The sequence below is a fragment of the Emys orbicularis genome, chromosome 3 (assembly GCF_028017835.1).
Source record: "Emys orbicularis isolate rEmyOrb1 chromosome 3, rEmyOrb1.hap1, whole genome shotgun sequence".
Taxonomy (NCBI): domain Eukaryota; kingdom Metazoa; phylum Chordata; order Testudines; family Emydidae; genus Emys; species Emys orbicularis.
In genome coordinates, this window is record NC_088685.1 from 164247692 (window position 1) to 164270899 (window position 23208).

Sequence of the window (23208 nt, forward strand, 5' to 3'; positions counted from 1 at the left end):
GCCTATCATCAACAAGACTATAGCATAGTTATCAACCGTGCTTCATCTGCAGGGGTTTCACTTCCAACTTGTACAGTACTCAGTGAAAAATACTATATTGGAAGGTCTTTCACTCCTGATTTTAATATTAAATTACATATACGATTTCTCTGCTATTGTCATTAAAAAGTAGGCATTTTCCAATTACCATCTGAATTAAGGTTACCATTGTTTACCTATAAGAGGTCTCTATATAGTAACTGTCACTAATGGCCAGTTTTAAATGGGTGCTACTATACAGCACATATATATATATATATATATCTAGTAATGGCATCCAGTGCATTTCTCTCTGTTGACCTCCAAAGGGGCTGCTTTTCTTATTTCATTAGAATATCACATTAACAATTAAACATACTCCCAACTGAACACACTGAGAACATGGGCTACAGGAGATCTTGGTTCAAAACAACCATGGCAATTCCAGCTCTTTCAGGTGCCAGCATTGTCTTCAGCAGAAGGGCTGATTAGATTTGAATCATTCATAGCTCCTGTAAGCCTGCTAAGAGAGCAAAGGAATAGAGTAGGGAGTATACTTGGACAATATGGCAGCATCCCCTTCCCTCAAAATTTTACCAAATCTCCTAAGTCGTGGTCTGAGAAAGGGGACGGTCTCTTTGGAATGCTTTATTTTTCAGCATGGTGGGAAAAGGAGAACTCAGACTCAAATATCTGGGACAAAAACTAAATTAAGTGTAAGCCCTCTTACTACTTACAGAGAGTCATTCTCAACAATATCAGGTTTCATTACACAGTAATGGGTTTTTTAACTAATTTTAACAAATGTTCATTGTTCAGTAAAATAGATTTTCCATTTCAAAATGGTGCTATAATATAAATTATAATTTGTTTTATCCATAGTGTTGTTTTTTAATTACATTAATTTTAAGAGAGACATAGGATTGCCAAATGTAAGATTTATTATAGCGTTTTTATTAACAAACTTTCATTGGAAAGTTCTGGATGCGTTAACAGAGCAGGCACATTGGCTTCAATGTTTGGCATTTGACCGTCAACAGAATTGCACTTCACTGTTATAGTTCTGTTACAATATTGTGTATTTTCAGGGCAAGACTCATACCCAGCCTCTCTCACTGTATTGTTCAGTATGTGTTTCTGATCATTTTGGTCAGCCTTCAAAAGTTGTTCAGTTTGCGATGGATTCAGATCTATCTTGATTTCAGTTATCTTCTTCTGCTTTGATACTGAAGTTCTCTTGTCTTCATTCCCACTTACTTCTGTACCCCTTAAATCACACTTGTCTCTGATTTTACAGAGTCCCTTTTGGTTACTTGATACATTATTCTCAGCTTCAGAACAAGGTTTTATAAGAAAACCAGCACTTCTGCAGATAAATGGTGAGGAGCTTGTTACCTTTGGAAGAGTTCTTATGCTCTCCTCTGTATTCTGAAGACTAGGTGTATCTCTCCTGTTTATTCTTTCATGTGTTTGAAACTGCTGTACTGAATGCAGAAAAAAATTTCTAGGCAGAGAGTTCTGCATCATGGGTCTTTTCAGTCTCCCCTGAAGACAACTGCAATGGAGCACATGTTGGACTGGGGGAACATAGCTTTCAACAGCTTGCTGTAAAACATTTACAGGAGGCACAGAGTTTTGGATCTGCACAACATTACCAGATGACGGGGCACATTGGTAGCACAAAGTGTCACTTAACTGCCTATATGCATCTGGACAGCTGCACTGCCTGTTCTGAGAGGAGAGTGGGCACACGGTATGCTGGTCGACACATGGCTGTACCATGGTTGAGCCAGCTTCATTTCTGATGCTTTTATTCAATTCACTGTTATATGCTGAATGCACAGACATGCATGCATTTGGGGGTCTGCCATTGAAAAGTTCTGAGCAGATGTGGGTTTCTTCATAACTTACTTTCTCTGATGAATTACAATTACTGGTATGTGATGCCAGAGGCTCTAACTCATAATGCTCCTGCTCCATTTCTGGTTTTTGCCCTCCGGAATCCAACTGAAATGTGTTGACAGGATGTGCTTTGTTTTGTCCCCGGTCTCCTTGGCTTCCTGACAAAGCTTGGGAGAAGACATTGCATTGCAATTTTTTTGGCAGAGGAATCTGGCCACAAGTGCCTTGAGGTCCAAGGCAACGGCACATGCATTGGAAAAAGAAGGTTGCAAAAGCCCAACTAATGCACATTATAAGCATCATGAAAGTGCCAAGTTGGGTGTATGCTAAGACCGTGGAAGGCATCATCATTGCTCCAGCCACAAATGTGGTCAACGCAGCCATTGCAATTGCAGAGCCCATGCGGCTTAGAGAGAAGATGACTTTTCCTTCTCGGTCTGGATCAGGAGCTAAGCGATAAGCAACTCCGTAGTGAACAGCGAAGTCCACAGATAAGCCAACAGCTACAGAAATAGTGACAGACTCTAACACATTTAGCTCCCATCCAAGAAGAACCAGAGAGCCAACAGTGACAAATATAGTTCCAGCTATAGAAACTATTGCATAAAGGCTTATAATTATATTCCAAGTTGTAAGCAGCATTACGCTAAATGCAACAGCAACTGAAAGACCCATGGCAATCAGAGTACCATCAGAAAGACTGTCCTGCAGGTCATAGAACTCTAAATTACTCACAAACCATCCATTGCCAAGACCCTCAGGAGCAGAACTAAGCTCATTTGAAATCCATGAATCCACCTCTCTGTAAAACTGATGCATTTTCTCATAAGCCAGTGTGAAGAGATAGGTGCTTTGGAACTCCAGTACCACAGCCCTGATGGTATCGTTTATGTCAAAGCGAGGCCCTGGGGTTTTGCTGTACAAATGGTACCCAGTACTTCTTTCTAACTCCATGATGGCCCTCTTGATGCACAACTCAAAAACTTCTTGTTTGTATGGAAATCTCCAATGGCTGCAGCAGGGATAAAGAGCTGGCTCATCACAGTCCTGATTTTCCATCCACTGCTTAAATGTCTCAATAAAACAGCTTGCAAAGTCTTGTTCTTCAGTTTGGTAATAAAAAGTTTGATTTCTTAACTTCTGGCAAAAATGTAAAATCCAGACCTGTGAAGCTGGGCTTGCAATATTAAAACTGCTGTCTAGTTTCAGCTTTCCTTTACTTTTAGGATTTAGAGGATCTCCATTATCTTCAGGAGAGACGCCCCAGATTACTGTAATTGGCATGTGGAGCTCCTCTCCATGGTGGACACGTTCAAACATAAAAAGCTTTTTGTACTCTGCATCATAGCGTTCAAAAGGGTGAGAAGACCTAAACACCTGAAACTCAGAGAGCTCCAGTGATGGTAATTTCATTTTTGGATTAACACATACAATATATGCTCCACCTACAGTTAAAGCAAGGAACCAGAACAGCCAAATATATCGAAACTTGATAACGATGCATGGCAAGACTTTTTCAAAAAATATCCTGGATGCTTCTGAGACTGCAAAAATAATCTTGTGGCACACTTGGCACAATACTGTGCAGCAGCCTTTGTTGCTATATACCCTCTGCTGAGGTTTTTTGAAGCAAGTGAATATATTGAGAAGATACCGTTCATGTAACACAACTACTGCTGGTAACCATGTTACCATTAAAACATAATTCACCAATATGGCAGTGCCAGCGTAAACACCAAAGCATCGAATTGCTGTAATATTGCTGACATAATTAGCATAGAAGGCAGCCGCGGTGGTAAAACTGGTTACAAACATGGAAAGAGCAGCATGTTGCAAGGTGATGCTGACTGTCTCAGAAGTATCAGCGTGAGATTTATCAAATTTTGTGTAGTTCCAAACATCACACAGGACAAAAGCATCATCTGCGCCAATTCCAACAAGAATAATTAATGCAGTGAGGTTCATAAAAGGGAAAAACTCAAAATTAAATACTACCCGATAAAGAAAGTAAGATACAATCAAGGAACTAATTATTGCAAACATGGTCATCAGCGTGATAAACATGGACTTCGTGTACACACACATGACTAAGAGAACAATGACAATGGCTATGGCAGGATACACAGTATCCATTAATAGGTAATCTTGAAACAAACTATGTTTTATTCCGAACTCAATCCCTGTGATGGTCGTTATACCATCAGAAGAGTTCCAGTTCTCAAAATTATCCAGGTAAATGTTCATCATGCTTTCTCCTTTTTCTGTTGGAGAGAAGAGCATGCTGTACTTTAAAGCTGGCAAGACATAGTCAGCAGTCTTTGGGCTTAGAAAATCTTTGTCCACTAGATAGTGCAGAATCTGGTAAACAGCATTGTACTTTGTACATTTACGAGGCACATTTGTACATTTGAGCTGGTCCTTCCTTTTGGCTGCCACATCCCAGCAATCTGGCCCCAGGGTTCCGTTGTTGTAGTATTTGGCACATGTACGAAGCAGCTTTAGGGTGTGAGAAACATCTCGTTCTACAATTTTTTGACATGACGATCTGTTGTTTAGAATGGCAATATAGTTGCCCAGCGTCCAGCTGGGACAGCATGAAGCAGCAGTGGTCCTCTGGCAGAGATCATCAAATTGGGAATGAGATCTTATCTGTGTAGAGACAGACACAGAGTTATAACATTAGGGCAAGAGCCATTTAAACGGGGCGCTTTGCATTTAATTTTTAAATTTCAAATAATTCACAGACAGGTTCATCGAGGAGAGATGAAAGTGACACTCATGGAATTCAGTGCCAATACTTGTAATTCTTAAGCACACATACACACAGGCCCTGATCCTTCTCTCACATACATCAAGGTAAATCAGGAGACCCTCCACAGAAGTTCACAGAGTCCTAACCATGTAAAAACTAGTGTAAGTGATAGGACAATCAGGCCCATATGCTCAGAAATTTTAAGAATATTGTACATTAGCAACTACAGTCTAGTACATAAGAACACGGGACTGGAAGGAACCTTCTGGTTATTGAGTCCAGTCTCCTGCTATCACAGGCAACCCTGTCATATAATCCCATTCATAAATTCATCAAGCTCCATCTTAAAACCAATTAGGTTGCCGCCACTATTCCTATTGGAAGGCTGTTCCAGAACCTCACTCCTCTCATGATTAGAAGCCGCCTTCTACTTCTGCTTGAAGATGCAGCAACTGAGGTGCACTCTTTCCCTCTAATGCTCCCCAATGTTTATTTTTCTAATCAGTTGCCCAGAGGGTTGGTTGCGATTTGTTCCTCACCCCTCCTGAGACCACATAAAGATGATCCTAGAAGCTCTAGGGACTTCTCCTGGCAGCTCTAGCACAAGCGGATGGGATAGCTCCAGGACAAGGAGCTATGTAACCTAAGCTCCCTTCTACAGCCCACTTTGTACATGAGACATTTTTGTCTTTTTGCATCTGGCTGACTTTCCTCTGAATGACTCTAAAGCCTTGTCTACATATGAAAATTATACCCATTTAACTACTTAGATTGAGAAACTGATTTAGTAAAATCAGTTAAATTAGCTCCATCAGTGTAGAAACTCTTATTTCAGCATAAAAAGTGCCTAATACTGATTTAACTTAAACGGGTAAGGAACTGACTTAAGCTAAATCAATATGAAGCATTCTTCAACCAAAGTAAGAGTGTCCAAAAAGAGGGTTGTACTGATTTAACTACACCAGTTTCTTACCTAATATAGTTACATCAGTAAAATTTTCTCAAGTAGACAAAGCCTAAAGGCTAAATAAGGGCTCGAAGAATTTAAGACCCCCAGATTCCATGCACACACTGCGAGTCCAAACTCCTGGCTTGGAAAGAACAATGAATTGGAACCAATCTTGCAAACACTCCAGCATGGGCATAACTTCACTCACTTGAATGGTCCCAGTGAGTGAAGTTACACATGTGCCTAAGTGTTTACAGGAGTGAGCTCTGAAACCTTTATCCATGCAGATTTCAGATCAGCTAAATAAGTGACATATTCTTCTTATTTATACTGAAATTACACTGGGTTATCATCAGTGATCACTTGTAGCACAGACAAAACCCACAATTTGGACATTGTCATGATGGTTATAAAAGTTGTAATATGGACTTAATTTTGTCAAACAATTCCTGAACAAGAATGACCTGACATTCCATAAAAACAGGATAATTCACATTTGATTGTTTCCAGATAAATACACTCTCACATGCAAACTCAGGAAAAAATGAACAACCTAATAAATAAAAGGAAGCACTGGAATAGCATATCTGTATTTTTCATGGCACATCTCCAGATTTATCCTATGAGGATATAATATGCAAGCTCTGGGTCAGCCAAGCAAACTGGGAGGAAAGGATTGCATTGTCCTCTCTACACAGTCAAGTTCAAGATAGGACAATGAGGCTTATATGTTATTCTTCAATACTCGCAGCAAGCTATAAACATTTGCTGGTAAAGTAACTGTTGCCAAAGATCAAGTAACACAAGCGGGCAGCTGAAACTTGGAAAGAAAAAACAAAATTTAGTCTGGAATAACTTTTTAAAGCATTATGTAAAAACATTATTTACAAAACATTAGCATTGCAGGATTAGGCCCTACTTTGTTGACTGATCAAAAGATATTGCCAAGGTTAGTTGGTACTTGCCAGGTCAGCTGTGTCACTGGCAACATCTCCATTTGTTACTGGGATATCTAAAGAAGTGAAGGTGTGCATTCTGCATGTATGCTACCTACAAGGGCACGTCAGCTTGGCAAATGGATCTGCCTGGTGATGTAGGTTTGTGCTCCTATATTTGGAATCTTTGAAGTTTATGAAAAATAGAAGCATATGGCTAGTAAGGGAAGCTTCCTGTAATTGATGTGGGAAGGAAAGGACTTCTCTAATTCTAGGAATTTAAAAATTAGGGGCCTGATCCTGTAGCCAGTCTGCATGTGGAATTTCCATTGAAGATTATGGGAATGCCATGTGCTGAGCAGTTGCAGGACGGCGCCCTAAGAATTAGTAAACCAGATGGTTAAAGTTGTTATAATATACCCAAGATAGTTTCTGTGTTTAAATGCTAAGCAGCTGGAAATAAGATTTTAGAAATTCCTTCTTCTATTGATGTGCAGGAGATTTATACAGATAGCTCATATTATTGCAAATAATAGTTTGGCACAGAAATCCTACATATCAAGAGTAAAATATATGAAACCTTAAGTGTGCACTTCAACTTAACTTGCAAAATTCCAGAAAATGTACTGCCTAGTTTTGCTACCATTGAATTTAATGAAAGTTTTGCCACGGATTTCAGTGAAAGCAGAACTGGGGCCATTAATCAGGCATGAATTTAAGAAGTGAACTGTAGCCAACAGAAGAGAGAGTCTAACAAAGACTAAAGGTCAAAAAACACACCAATTTCTTGAGACTAGTTAGAGTGGACACTGACTTGTGCTGTAAGAGGTCAAATACCAGCAAAAGAACATAGTTGAAAGCAGGGCACATCTAAGCACCTCATGAGATCCAGGAGGTGCTTGAAAAGGAATTACATTTCTATATGGCTAAAGCAATAGCACGAGACATTTAGAAGCAATATTTTTTATGAAAACAAGTTTTCGTCCAGATTGTCTAAGCAACTGGCATCTAGTTTAACTAATTTTTAATTAAAAGTACTGTGCATATAGACAGGTAATAATTACGACATCCATTCTTATCAAGTTATAAATCCAACTAACTAGCTAGCCACACCACCACCTTGCTACATGCAATTGTGCTCTCCAAATTGTGCTTAACTACAAATCGAGGTTACAAGAAAAAGATCTCTTGTCCAAAATGTTTGGTCTGCTACAAATATCCTATATAAAATATCTACAGACACTGCTAAAGCTTCCATGATCCTAGTACTTAAGTGGTAGTTTGTTTGTTTTTTAAGGGAGAGACGTTTTCATGGCTTACTATATGGTGCTTTTTCTTCAAAGTAGCTTCCTCTTATTCTCCCTTGCAAAGGGTTCACTACTTTTTGGCAATCAGGACTTTTAAATAAGTTGTATTTGAGATAATAAATTCTGAAAGTTCAAGGTATATTTAGGATAAAAGGGTAAATTGTTCAGTAAAAATACAAGCTCCACAAAATTATCCTTCAGATGTAGCAAGCTGTCTTCATTTAGTTATCCAAAAATACGTTTCCTTTTTATTTATGACCCAAATATGCTGTGCCCTGGACTGATCAATGATGAGTGGCATTTATCTGAAACAGCTGTCTGCATGGACATTCACAGACTAACACTTCTTAGATAGCATTTAGACTTAGTCCTTTATATTTAAGTGTCACATACAAATAAAATATAACTTCAAAGTCACTGCCATGACTCCAGAAATCCTACAAAAATTGGGAGTGACTATAGGAAACCACTGTCGTCTTGTTTTGTTAAACTAAATTTCAGCAAGATTCATTTCTTGGCACCACTGGCTGTAACATATTTCACTGCTTATATTAGGAAACTCAGAATCCTAGGCAAGCAAATATCAGCTAAAAAAAGGGGGAGGAAATTGGCTGTGTTAAGGTGACTGCCTGACAACACTGAAATCAATTCTTGATCAAATATCACAATCTAAAAAAACATGTCTGGTTAAATGCCTATGTTTTGATTGTTAGGTTAATTGGTGATGGGAATTTTGTTTGGTGAGGGGGAAAGATAATGGGCCTCTACCCAGGAAATCAATTGATCATTACTAAGGCCATATATTTTTCATTTTATCTAAGTTGTTTTCTACACCAGGTCTCTGAGTTTAAAAAAAATTACAGTTGCATTGCAATTTAAAGCATTGTGTTTTCAGCGAGTGAGAAGCTTATACTTTTCAGATGTATTATTCAAATACATTATGCCTTTTAGTTCAGAATGGACTTGTAACTGTCAGTTAACGTCCATTATTAGTTGAAACCAGACATCAATCTCAACTATGTGCACAGTTAACTTCTAACACATGCAAGACCAACTATTAAATTCCCTAAGGCTAGCTGTTGCCTTTATCATTTTGACTCTTTACGGGATGAGAGCAAGGCCCTATCGATACCGACCATGGAAAAAATATCTACTAGTCCGGGTTGACAGGGACAAAGTGTCTTCTTTCATTCTCTCATGTTCTAAGGTAGAAGTAAATGTTTATTTCAGAACTATGCAATCTGGACTGGATTACTTTTGCTGTTTGCCTAGAAACTGTATTTATGTCCCTTTGATGTCTCTGATGCCAAGCTATTCTCTTTTGAGTTCATAGGGCTAAGTGACCCACTGACAGCAAGAGATGTATACAGAACAGAACAAAGATGCTGACAGACTGTCTTAAGGGAAATAAAAGTAAGGGGCAAAAATGAAATCCTTGCCTTCTTTGGGAAACAAAAAGGTTGGTGTATTATTATGAAAGGAAATACACTGCAAAAGAATAAAATGTACCCTTCAGTACAGAAAGTGTTGGAGTACGGAAATAGGCTTTATCTTGAGTGAAGATCACTTGAGGTGCAAAACCAGAAATTCTGAACTGTAATCTGGCAAAATTGTTTTTCAACTAGTGCCTGCCCGTGGATTGCTTACTCTGCAGCAAGAAAACAACTTGAAATGCTTTCATCTAGTGGTTAGATATAACGGACAAGGAGTTTCAAATATACATTTTCATCTGGATTAAGCAGAATAAAGATTTTCTTTACTTACCCTCAAATTATCTACATTGCACATTGATTTAATTGCATGCAAATTCCACAAGTTCTCTCCTTCTGTGGAAGTAAACACCACTCGTGAGTATCGATCACCTGGAAATATAGTAAGAGGGTTTATGAATTTCTCAGGTATGTCTGATATCAGAGACTAAAACAGACTCCCATCATTCAAAAAGTAGATAATTATTTTAACTGTACGTCTTCAGAACATCTGTCTGAAGGTGGGAAACTACCTTTTTCCAAGAGAGGAGATGGTCTCTTTATCTGAAAGACTTGAGTCCTATAAGAGCTTCAATCTCCCTCAACATCTTAAAGCTGAAAGAATTCTCTAAACTTCAGTCTCCTATCTTTTTCAGTTTTATACAGTTCAGAAATCCTAATAAATTTCTAGCCACGCTTATTGTCTGTCCTCTGAAATCTGACAAGAAAGAAGGAAAGGTCTCAGCCGCAAACTATTATAGGCCTATCTTAATTCACAGCATATTGGTAGTGGATACATGATATAATCAGAGGCTGCCTTAGTGAAACAATACACTTGGGGATATCATTAATAATTACAAGGACATTTATAAAATGATTTCTTTGCTTTAGGGGCTGGTGACTTCAGTTGAAGTTTCTGGGAAGTCCTTGGGGCCTTTTTTAAAACAATAAATAAATCTGTATTCTGGAAGTTATATAGGTCTAATGCACACAAATTCCACTGTAAAAGCAGCTTAATTTATCAGTTAAAAATATTAAGTTACTTTTATTTGAAACAGCTTTCAGTAACAGGGAGTAATGTCTTAGTGGCTACCAGAACTTTATACTTAGCTAACCAGGAATGCATATTACACACACACAAACCTTAAGTACCTTGGAGTACAATATGGTACTTTGGGCTTCATATTGCCTGATTTTGTGTAATTTAGGGACAGACATAGAAGAGGTCGAATAATTCACATATCTTGGAAGCACTGTAAGTACAACAGGTAGAACAGATGAAGATACTAAAGCCAGAACAGCGAAAGCCAGACATGCCTTTGTAACTCTAAAGCAGATCTCAAGAAACAAAAATCTTGTCTTCCAAACTAAAATTTGAATATTTAACATCTTTGTAAAGTCAGTCTTATTATATGGCGCTGAAACTTGTAGACTTAGTAAGGTCTTAATAACTAACCTCCAAGTTTTTCATAAACAAAATCCTCAGTATCAGATGGCAAAAAAAACAAAAAAACAAAAAAAACACCACATCACAAATGAACTCTGGAGGAGGATGCAACAGAAACCTACAGGACTGGAAATTATAGAACGAAAATGGAGATGACTAGAACATACATGGAGGAAAGACTCAAATAACACACCAAAGCTGGTATTTGACTGGAACTCCCACGGCAGGAGGCAATGAGGTAGGCCAAGGATAACATGGCAATGCACAACAGAAGCAGAACTGAAAGCTATCTAAATGACATGGGAAGAAGTTAAGAGCAAGAGATCATCAAAGATGGGAGGCAGTGGTGAAGGCCCTATGTTCCGCATAGTTTTGTAGTAGAACTTTAAAACATGCACTAATATGAAAAATTATTTCAATAGTCATCAGATTAAAAATCTTATTTTAACAAAAGAAAATAGCCAGATCTTCCCCTGCTGCCAATGAGTAGAGGAGGCAAAAAAAAACAGCATGAGGTGCACCATACAGAATTGTCACAGAAGATGGGACAGGCTTTTCTAAGGCCTGGTCTACACATGGGTAGTACTGTGTACACCAGGGGTAGGCAACCTATGGCATGTGTGCCAAAGGCGGCACGCGAGCTGATTTTCAGTGGCACTCATACTGCCTGGGTCCTGGCCACTGGTCGGGGGGGGCTCTGCATTTTAATTTAGTTTTAAATGAAGCTTCTTAAACATTTTAAAAACCTTATTTACTTTACATACAACTATAGAAAGTGCTTACTATCACAAAGATGAAATATGTGGTTGGTTAAATATGAAGAGGAATGTTTATTTGCTTTAAATAGCCTTCCTCCTGGATATTTTAAATTTCATGGAAATGTTTCCATTGGTCTTAGGTTTTATAAAGGCTTGATTTTATAAAACCTAAATTTTGGGCCAGATTTGACCTCACAGATGTCCTTTAAAAATAGTGTTGCAAGAAGAATATATAAGGAAAAGTGAATTTCTGTTTTTAGATTTAAGCTGAAGTACAGATAATGCATTACTAATGTCTTAATGTATATTAAGTGCTACTTCTGTACTAATGTATTTTAAGGTACTAACATTTAGGATTGTCAACAACTAAAACCAAAACCTTTTCAAGAAATGCTCAATAAGAAAAGATGAGGTGTAGTGCTCAGTGGGAACTGCTGATTGAGTTTAAAATGTGATTTAGTCTAAATTTCTCAGAGCCTTATGCAAAGAGGAAGAAGGTGCATATCATAAATATAGGGAGCAAGACCTCTTTTTTCTAATAGTGAGACATTTCCTGTGAATATTCAATATTCCCACAGTATTCAGATTTACTATTAACACCATTCCACTCACTTGGAATATCACAGAAAAAGCTGTCTTTGTGGAAATTCCAATCTGCTTGCCTTTTCTCTCTCTCATAGTGATCATCTGACCATCTGTCATCCTGATGACTAAAATGGAGGAAACATTTTTATCTTATTTGAACACAGAATATAAGATTCTTAAAAGGAGTTTCCTAACAACTTACACATTTTACTAACTTTGGCCAGAGAAAATAGATAAAGTGGTCATATGACTTCAACATTCAATAACTCAAATATTCATGGCACTTTTATCCCATTAAGGACCTTAAAGCATATTATCTTTATCTTAACACCGAACAATTCTTGTAGTTCAAAGTGAAAAACACAAGACATTTTAAATTGTTACACTATGTCATAGGGTAAGTTTTATCAAACCCTCTCTTCAGTCTAGTTCCATACACGAGGCCTAAGGAATATCTGGGGGGAGGACGGGGGTTTGTCTGATCCAATGTCCCTTCAAGTCCATGGGAGTGTACTCATTGACTTCAAGGGTGTTGGAGCAGGCTCTATTTCAGCAAGCTGAGTCAATAACATGATTTAAAAATTCTTACTTTTTAGCCTGTTCATCTGCATATTTAAAAGGATAATTTGCCAATGTTGCTTTGTACCCTGTGTTTTTCACCATATTATTCCACGTGACCAATCTCTGGCCTATTGCAGTCCCTCTTGGCTCGAAACCCTAAGGCAGAACATCACAGAATTTTATTAGTACATTTCATTCTGTTGCTTTAAAAGAAGAATGGAAAACATGATCATCAAAGTGACGGACAACTATAATTAGAAAGTTCAGTTACTCCAGACATCTAGTTTAGAGGTGGATTGCTTTATAACAGGATGTTTTGACACAATAATGACCAATTGCATACGTCTTACAGGTTATAAATTGGTTATAAATTCTGATTTATGTTACACACCTTCAGTCAGAAATAGTGATTGTCTATACTGCCTAGCCAATCAGTAAACTGGCTCTTGATATTTTCAGCAGATAAACGGTTTGAGCTAACTTATCTTAATTACAGAATATTTTGTAGCTTGAGTAATTATCTCTGTTGGTTATCTCTGCACGTCTCTGGTCTCTTCTCCATTCCCAGAAGAATAACTCAAAGCCTTAGAACCATTTAAAAGGAAAAAAAAATTCTTGACTAATGCAATTTAAAGGACTGCTAACTGTTTCTAGAAATACTAGTTTACTGAATTCCATTTTTTCTGTACAGTGGAATGGTATTATAGTATCAATTTAACAGTAACTTTGTAGTACTTTAGAGTAGTCAAGTAAAACTCTTTCCATGACAGTTCTAAATACATGATTGAGCTGGTTCACAACAAATAAGAACTGACCACAGTCTTTATCAGAATCAGATAAAGATTCCTTTCAGACCTTCAATATGGATAGGACTCCATTACTCAAAAGTTCTTAGGTTTCCTCTTCCTTTAATAGATCCTGGCACCCCACTCCGAAACCTAATTTAGAATGTATGATCTCCAGGACAGAGAACCTGTCTTCTGTGACTATGTTCTAATGCATGGAGTAAATTCACAACAATATTAAATGCATAGAAATTCGTTTGTGGAACATGTATAAGCTTTGGATAGTTGTCTGCTGGGTACTGGAATTCAAATCTAGTGCAAAACAGACTGATGTGCAACCACCTCTTTGTATCCCTCTTAACTCTTTTGGTTTCTTGATCTACTAGGACATTTGCATTAGAAGAAATACCAGGAACTCTACTATCTACTACTCTCTTCCATAGGATTTATTAGATAAGTCTCACTACATCTGTTAGCCTTGCTAATACAAGAACTTCTCTCTTAAATTATACTCAGAACAACCCAAATAGATTTATGTTGACAGAAAACTGTCATTTTTACCAACAAAATCTGAAAAATTCAGCAGCTCCTCAGCCCTTGTGAAAATATAGCTGGGTCTGGACTGCAAAGTTCATACCCAAATGTCCTAAAAGCTCAGGTGTGCTCAGATTTGGGGTTTTGGTTTGGGCACATCTGTATTGGAAAGCAATGTAACAAGTTCTCTAAACTCTACTTACATTACCTGTTTACCATTATTGTTGGGGGAAATAGTACAGCAGAGAAAATTATCTGACAATAAAGGAAACAGTTGCTAACTTACCAGCAAAGGATCAGAGAAGTCTGGAAGATCTGGAACTAATATGCCAACCAACGCACACACCACTATTAACACAGTACACATGCCTAGAACCACCACAGGCCAGTCAGCTATCAGGGCTGCATAACTATAAGGAAAGAAAAAAGAATATTTTAGCAAGGAAAGAGGAATTTGAAAACAAAAGAAGACAAGAACAGAATTATTTCACACCTCTCTCCTTACTGAATAAGACCCATCTAAAGCATGGTACTATTTTTTTATTACACCTAAATGGAGGCTTCAGACCTTTGCCAGGTATCTATGTGAGATCCAGTTTAATCTCATTTCCTTTTTTTTTTAAATTGAAGTGAGAAACAGACCAAAAAAAGATGATGTTAATCTCCAGCAAATCCCTCTCCTCTTGAAACTTCATTTGGGTTCTGGTTAAAAAAAAGTCCCTCTCACCAGTCCATTGGTATTTCTTTAAGATTGTTATAAAAATATAGATTTCAGTTTAGCATTTTTTGTGTGTGCTGCTGCTGCCTCTAAGATGATTATTTCTGACTTATTCAAAAATAGATTTCTTTGATTCACAGGTCAGGTAATGATAATTGCTACTTTTACTCAATCTATTCTGGCAACTATGGATAAAGCACAATTAACATCATTTTAAGTCAAATTGCATCATAAGACCAAGTATGCATTATTGATTTTTATACTACTTCCTCAACTTTATAGTTCTGGTTTGGTCAGAATGTTTTCCCTGATCCGTACTACACAAGAAAATAAGTGATTTGCATAAGCCAGAAGAACCATTTGCTTTGTAACTTAAATCTACAATTTAAAAAAAGTTATTCCGAGCCTATTATGATAGTCCACAGAATTTGCTGCAAGTTCAAGGATGAAAATAAACTGCAATACCCACCCACATACTCAGATTTCAGTATATATCATATCTTGCTAATAAATTCTTGGAGCAAAGAAGCTTTCACATACATAATTAAATATTTATCTCAATAAGAGGTTGTTGTTACATTGACAAAAAGTGTGCAATAAAAAAGAGCAAGAAAATGAAACCCAGAAGTACGAAGTTCACTATAATTAGTCTTACATCAGTCACTTGAAATCAAGGTCCTGGAGTTCCAAGGACAGCTTTACAGAAAGGTTATGCTGTCTAATCTTCAGAACAGAGGGGACAAAGTCCGGTGAGGTTTGTGATGCATTTTGAAAAAACATTTGAGTATGAATCATAGCATATTGATAGTAGTTGTACACATGTAAATATTAAATCAGGACAATTTATATTCTACTTCCTCCTCAATCTCCATGCAGACTAAAATAAAGGTTAGTTTATATTACAGCTCTCTCTACACCTACTTTCACTACCCCGAGAGACTGTTCTTTTGAAAAATCAGATCAGCACAACATCTGTATGTTCTTACCTGGACCCAGTTACCCTCTGTCCAGAGATTTTCTGTCCTATTGCTAAAACAAGATCTAATTCCCCTTTTTATCCCAAGGCAACAGGACAGCCACTCTGGCAGCAGTTTACCATTTCTCTATAATAAAACCAACAATGCTGTTACTGACTGCCCTGGGAGTCCTCTGCAGTGTGCCTCAACCTGAAAAATCTTCACTTCAGCAATGAGAAAGGGGTATGTTCTACAGGGTTCAGCACAGACTTGGGAAGATTCAAGTGCTAATGTGGCTTTGCTTCAGTTTCTCCATAGATAAATGTGGAATAATTTTTACCAATCTCACACAGGGATTCTCAAGCTTAATTAGTGAAAGTTTCTAAATCTGTTTGAAGTGCAATTTATTATTAAATAAACATAAATGGACAATTGCCCAAGTGTCCAACTGCGCAAAGTTTAAGGGAGAGGGAGTAGATGACTTAATAACATTTTTCTATTTACAGGATTCAATATTTCTATATACACGAGGTTCTACATTGACTAGTTAAATGTTTGTCGAGAGCTCTGAAGACTTGAAAGTTATTTTTCACCAGTGTGTTGCTACTGCAAGAATGATTCCTTTACCCTGTTGTGTGTATGATTCCATTCTCTGCTGAGCAGGTTGCTCTCATCTCAGTTGAGCAGAACTCTTCAATCAATAACTAACACTAAAGAAAGTTGTGGCCTACATGACCTGTTTAAAGACTTTAATAAACCTTATATAGGAAACATTACCAGGTCTTTACTCTTGTAAATTGTCCTATTTTTTTGTGTCACTGTAGTGGGAAGATCTGATGACCAGCAAGCCTAGTGGATAGCTCTTGGCCTTATGGTTTCTGCTGGCCTAGTCATCCCAGAGGGGGCCTCAGTTGTGGTCTCAATCACCCCCTTGTGCTCTGATTGGTCCCCCAGAGTCCAGTCAATACAGAGGAGCAGGAGAAAGGGTGCTAAGTAGGGGACCCGGACCCACCTACTTCACCGGGTCCCGAACCAGGGCCCTAGAGGTTATCCAAGTATCCAGCCCAGTTACTGAACTACCCCAAATTATGTGTTCTCTGAGGTCACTTCCTAACATCTGGAGTTCCTTAGTTTGGGGCATGATCATAGGCTAGGCAGACTTTCCTCAGTCTCTTAGTGTCCTGTTCAGTTTGTTAATCTCTCAGAGCTTTCAACTCCCAAAGAAAGGGGTGAATTCAAGTCCCTGATGCTAGAGCAGCCTTCACAGAGCTGTTGCTACTCTTGACACAGCTCTCAGCATCAGCCTGGCTTCCTGGTGTCACATGCACTCGTTTCTCCCTTCTCCTAGCAGTAATGTCCTTTTAAAACTGCTCCTGGACTGAGAACATGCTATGCAAGTTCAACTTGTTAAGGGGCGGGGCCTCCCTAGCCCAGCATTGCTCCAGTGTCGGTCCCATCACAGTCATACACTGGATATTTGTATCAGCAACGATCACTGCAGCCAGAATAGCAAAAGCATCCATTTGAACTATGTGACAACAACATTTGTTTCTACATAATTTGCAGTCCTTGTTGGTTTTCAACACTCTGTTGCACTTTGTTAATTAGCCTATGTGCTTTTTAGTACCTTGAGCATGCAAACAATTTCACAGCTCACTGAAAATGCAAAAAAAAAAAAAAATGGCATGAGTATGTGTATCAAGTAGATTCACAATAATTTTAAGTAGCCTCTGACAAATCTGGAAATATCTTTCCCTTTCCAGCCAGCGCACATTTTTGAGATACAGTAATGAATTCTCTTTTCTCAACTTCAAATTTTCAGATTTTGTCTGTCTGAGCTTCATTTGGCACCACTAATGACACTGGTGTAAAGCAAGAAATCTCGTCAAGTGATTTGTCCACAAACAACTGAGATCCTAAGTTGTTATTCAAAAGGAAAAGCTGGTCTCTCCACTTCTACTTATGTCGTAGCCATTGTGTGGGAGGTGGGAGTTTTAAAATTAAATTGTAGTTCTTCCCCTAAAAGGCAAGCTGTGGATTTGACCTGAATTTAAAAAATGTGGGTGCATTGACCTGAAGATGAAAGTGACTGGCCTCAGACCTCTGCCCCCAATTCAGAAAAGCAATTAAGCATCTGTTTAAATCCACCCCTATTCAAGAAAGAACTCAAATTTAAAAACGGCACGCTTTAAGTTAAATATGTGTTTAAGAGCTTTCCTGAATCAAGGCCTCAGTTTCCTGCCTTATACCAGCTGACTAAACCCACCAATACATTGGTGCAACTGGCTGAGAAGAGTCAGGGGACTGGGCCAGACTGGTAAGCATGTCATTTCTTCAGCCATTCAGTAGTCCGAATCAAGTGGAAGTTCCCACTAGCCACAAAATTCATAGCTGCCTGAAATTTATTTTATGCCAAAACATCTGCTGCATTCAGTCTAGTCTGTAGTACGTTAACATTTCCTACACTGCTTTGTGGTATGGTGCTACATTTTCCTAATCTACCCAATCCATATATTTGTGATTCTTTACTTGCCTCGCTGCACTTCTAATGAGCTGGGAAATCATGTTTGCATACTAAGCAATAAAATAATGCTTAGGAGTTCTCCTTTGTGAATCTGTATCTCTGTGTATAAGAAGAAAAACCTGGTTCATCACAATCTGGTTGTACACAAAAAGATGTATACAACTTTTCAAAATGTCTAGTTGGTGTATATTTAAGAGGTTTTCATTGTTTCATGTACAGTGGAAATGTATTTGATTGGATTTATATGCAGTATATTCACTGAACAGATCTATTATTTACTGAGGGCAATTCCTGCATGTGGATTATTCCTTTAACATGTGTTCATTTGAAATGGTATCTAATATTTCAGGTGCATGCACAATTTTGGGTAGGCCATTCTAACTTTCTTCCATTAAATGTACAGAGCCTGTAACCATGCTGAATTTTTGTTTAAGGGTAGGAAAGATTATTGCAATGCCCTCTCCTGAGCTTTTAAAATCAAGCTGTTTTATAATTATTGGTGTTGGATCAGAGAGTTTCTGGTGGTACACTCAGGAGCAGGACTGTGGTCAGCTGTGCGCACACACACACACACACACACAATTTGTAAAGAAAATAAAATTAAAAAAGAATCAGAAGACAACACGGGATATTTGTCCAAAATATCTGCTTTTAGAAGGAAACCTAGTCATATGCACAACAGCTAATTTTACAATACACTAACACCTGTGTATGAGACATGGTTTTCTTAACACATGAAAGAACATGCACAAGATTTGTAAGTGCTTATACGGTACCTTACCTTTTTGGTAATTTGAATGGTCTGGCTGGTCTGGGGAAAAAAAAAAAAAAAAAAAAGAATTATCAAACATAAACAAAATGCACTAATACTTATGCACTAATATTTTTTTCCTGTGCAGTTCCTGGGAAGAAAATATTTTAAATTGGCATATTCTATCCTGGCATTATCCAGAAAACTGGAACCCAAAAAGGTACCCAAATAAAACCTGTTTCAACTGCTAATGTTGTTGTTGCTTCTTTACTAGAAATCTAGCTCTACCAAAGTTATTCTGAATAGCAAGAGAGAACAGGCACAAATGTATTGGTTGCTAATACTTGCTCTTCTTCAAATGGATCTTAGTTCATGGAGTAATAATCTTCAGTATACACTTCATATTTTAAAAAATTGTAATTAAGATGACCAAAAAGCAGTCTCTGGGGGAAAACCATAAATCCACTTAAAGATTCAATATCTATGGATATGACAAACAGATGTTCCGAAGATGCAACTAAAACCACAGTTTCAGGTAAAGCATGAACTTGGTTTACTTTCAATAGTCATCTTTAATACTGTTTCTATATTCCGTAGATAGAAGACACTAACTAAGAGACCATTTTTCACAAAAAAAAAGTCACTTTATAGTACTAAATTCTCAGTTCTCTAAAAGAGTACAGATTTGCTAATTCCCACACCACTGCATTAATGGCTCAAAATTTATGAGGGCTTCTGAGATTGTTCCAGAAGCAACTAAAAAAAATCAATTTGTCTAAAAATAAGATACATTGTCCCTGCAAAAGATACTGAGTGAAATCCTGGCTCTGGGGAATTAACTGTACCATTATAAGCATCTTTTTACAGGTATAGCTGTGTCCACACTAGGGTGTTGTACTGCTTTAACTACATATGTTACTAAACCAATATAGTTATGGTGACAAAAACAAAGAAACAAAACCACCCGTGTATAAAAAGTTAGGACTGCCCCTAAAAAGTTAGGACTCATTTAGACAAAGCAGAAAGCACAATCTTATGTAGAATAACTTAACATACCACTTCACACATATGCTGACCAGCACAGCTGTGATAAGAAAGGAATAATCAAAAATATGTTTTTCAAGCAATACTCTAATTCAAAGCATAAAATAAGCTACATGTTAGCATACCTATTACTGGGCATCATCAATGACACACTCCTTACATCAGCTGTGAAGATGAAAGAACAGATAAAGCTAGACAAACTAAACCTAGTTTCTAATCCATCTTTTAAGCATCATGGCTAAGTGCTTGTGGTCTGTGTCAAATGATACAGAGAATAACTACAACTCTTAACTACTTAATTCCTGATAAATAGATAAATATAAAGATAAAGATAAATTAAAATGACATAGCATTTTGAATGTAACTGTACTTTAGAAATACAAAGGAATCACAAGAAAACAAACATTTTCATTTTAAAACCAAAATAGGATGAAAAGTCCTTAAAAAACAAAAACAAAACTAAACCTTGTAGACAGATATGTTTTACTGTAGGTTGTCCTCAGCTTTTAGAATATTAAATAAAGCATTTATTTTCCTACTGTTGTGCTATAGAAACTGATATTTTGATTAAACCCAAACTGACGACTTCAAGAAGTTGAACACATATTTGTAAATAATCATGGAACTCATCACTATTGATGGAGCAGGTGCTCGTAATTCCCAGAATTTATAGGGAAAATGGAAAGTCCCATTGCATTTAGTGCTGAACAAACTGGGAAACTTGAGGTAATGGAGGACTTGAAAAATCCATCTGCCACTGGAGGGTAAGCAGCTTTTCCTGACGCATAGAAGAACCTATGCCAACTTCTGCAGAATTTTAGTTTTCTTCCTTTGACTTAATTAAACAAAGAGTTTCTATCCCTTGCTGTTGCGAAGATTAAATGCATTTCACATTTGGACAGTTAACAATGCAGTGCTGTCTTGCTGGGTTTGGAGAGAGAGAGAGAGAGAGAGAGAGGACTGTAATACCCCTCTCTGCTGCTGCTGATCCTGCTCCTCAGAGTTCTCCTATGATTTAACAGAGTGAAAACAGACTTGATAGTAGTTAGTTTTTACTGCTGCAATTCTGAAAACTGTGGGCAACCATCAAACTGACATCCCATCAATTATACTACTGCTTGAGAAAGCTATGAGCAGCAGTGGAAACAGACATCAGAGCTATTAACTGGGATATAAATGGGGGGAATATAGATTAGCAAACATTGCTCTGTGTTAGCAGCCAGGAAGCTGGAGGGAAGTGGTAGAATGGCAGAATGCCCAGTGCCCAGCTACAACAGCCAGGAAGCTGAGGAGGCATTGTGGAGCCCCTTACCTATGCAGAAGATAGGAGGCTTTGGGATGGGAAGGAGAAGAGAGAGAATGCTCCTTCCCTCCAACAGCCAAAGGGGGCTGGTAACTGGCACATTTGAAACCTTCCTTTTAGCTGGAGGGTAATATGAAAGATGGAATCTCTTAAGTGGGATCTAGGAATCCCTAAGGAGGATCTAGTAGGAATCTCATCACCCTTCCCCATTTCTAGGAGTAGAGGGACTGGACTTCTCACCATGGTTCTACCTCTGGACAGTGGGGCCTTCCCATCTTTCACAATGGACTCTGGAAAATAGATTAAGTTCTCTGGCAAATAGGTGCCTGCAAAAAAATTTTAAGCCTTGATGTAACAACCTTGATCTAGATTCAAAACTCCCAGCCTATATGGTAAACTCTGTCAGGCAATCATTGGGCCTTTATTGTCTCTGAAAAGCACGACACGCTTATAAATCTCTATATAAATGTTAAAAGAAAAAAAAATCTCCATGGAAGAAGTTAAGATTAGGTGGAAAAATGATACCCTCATTACAGACCTACTTAGAACATCAATTTTATGTATAGGTTTCTCTCTCGTGTTCATCATCGTAGCAAGTAAGCATCACACAAACAGTAAACCTGCACTTATCTTCACAACATCAATAGGGAAGGGTTATAATTCCCTATTTACAGATCAGAAACTCAAACAGAGAGATTAAGGTCAAAATTACCACATGTCCACTAACTTTGGGTGTCCAGTGTGAGAAACTTAAAACAGAGATGCTGAAAAGTCTCAACTTCAGATGAGGTCAATGCAGTTACATCTGAAAAAACATCAAATTAGAAAGCCAAAATTTGTAGCATCCAAAACTAGTGGACTCTCTCAAAATGTTATGCCTAAGTGACTTGCCCAAGATCACACAGAAATTCTGTTGCAGAGTTAGGAACAGATCCCAGATCTACTCATTCCCAGTACAAGACCATCCTTCCTCTTTCAGCCCAATTGGCAGATAGCTGGTTTTTAGAAGTCAGTGTGGCTGAGTGCTCTAAATGTGGTAAGGACAAAGTTCTGCAGACCACTCTCAAGGTATCACCAATACATGGAGAGGTTTCTACCCAAAATTATTTGAATCAGATTTGAGTAGCAATAAGACCATGTATGAAAAGAAATGTTCACATAAACCAACAAGCTTCTGGATTACCTCAAAGCCAAAAGGCTTATAAACAAGAATAAACAAAGGGCAAATTAGCTAGAAAGCTATAATTAAATGCTCAAGAATTTTTCAGAATGACAGCCACTCTCAATTTAAGGTATCATTCCATGTACCTATACAAATTATGAACCTCTACCTTCATTCATGTAATAAAAAAGGTCAAAGCTCTGGTGGCATGATCAACTCTTTTGAGTAGAGGGCTAAGGGAAGAAAACGAAGGAAAGATTTTTGAAATCTGACTGTACACTCAGGTTGAAGTGCAAGAGAGAGGTGGATATCTACACTCTTATCTTTAGTACATTGACCCAATGACCAACCAATTTCTAGCCTTTAGAAATAAAAGATTTGCATTCCAATGCACGTTCTGTCACCTGTGAAAATGAATTTCATTCTCTAATGTGGACATTACTACAAATAACTGAACCACTACATTATTTGGCACACGTGGCAGCATGTAACCCAGAGAGATCGGTCTGGTACTGGAACGGTATGGGCTGTTGCAAGCAGATTTGTGATGTGTTGGCAGGGTTATGTAGAGAAGTTTGCCAAGCACATGCCTGACTCACATCAATTCCAATAGCCTTCACTCTAATCAGTAGATAATTAAACGATAAAAACGAAAGATTAAGTAAGTGGCTGCTCTATAGAGACAAATACTCTCCTCTCCACAAAACTGGCTTTCCACTGAGGTGCTCCAGAGACTAGAACACTCCCC

General features: G+C 37.9%; 1 protein-coding gene across 1 annotated transcript in view; it reads right to left on the reverse strand.

Moving 5' to 3' along the window:
• Positions 1-960: 960 nt before the first annotated feature.
• Positions 961-23208, reverse strand: part of DISP1 (dispatched RND transporter family member 1) — a 52304-nt gene continuing 30056 nt past the window's right edge. Inside the window, exons 3-9 of the mRNA XM_065401592.1 lie at positions 20121-20160; positions 18982-19011; positions 14289-14412; positions 12712-12839; positions 12150-12247; positions 9628-9725; positions 961-4569 (exon numbers count right to left, since the gene is read on the reverse strand). Coding sequence (XP_065257664.1) covers positions 961-4569; positions 9628-9725; positions 12150-12247; positions 12712-12839; positions 14289-14412; positions 18982-19011; positions 20121-20160 — 4127 coding nt within the window. The remainder of the gene's footprint in view (positions 4570-9627; positions 9726-12149; positions 12248-12711; positions 12840-14288; positions 14413-18981; positions 19012-20120; positions 20161-23208) is intronic.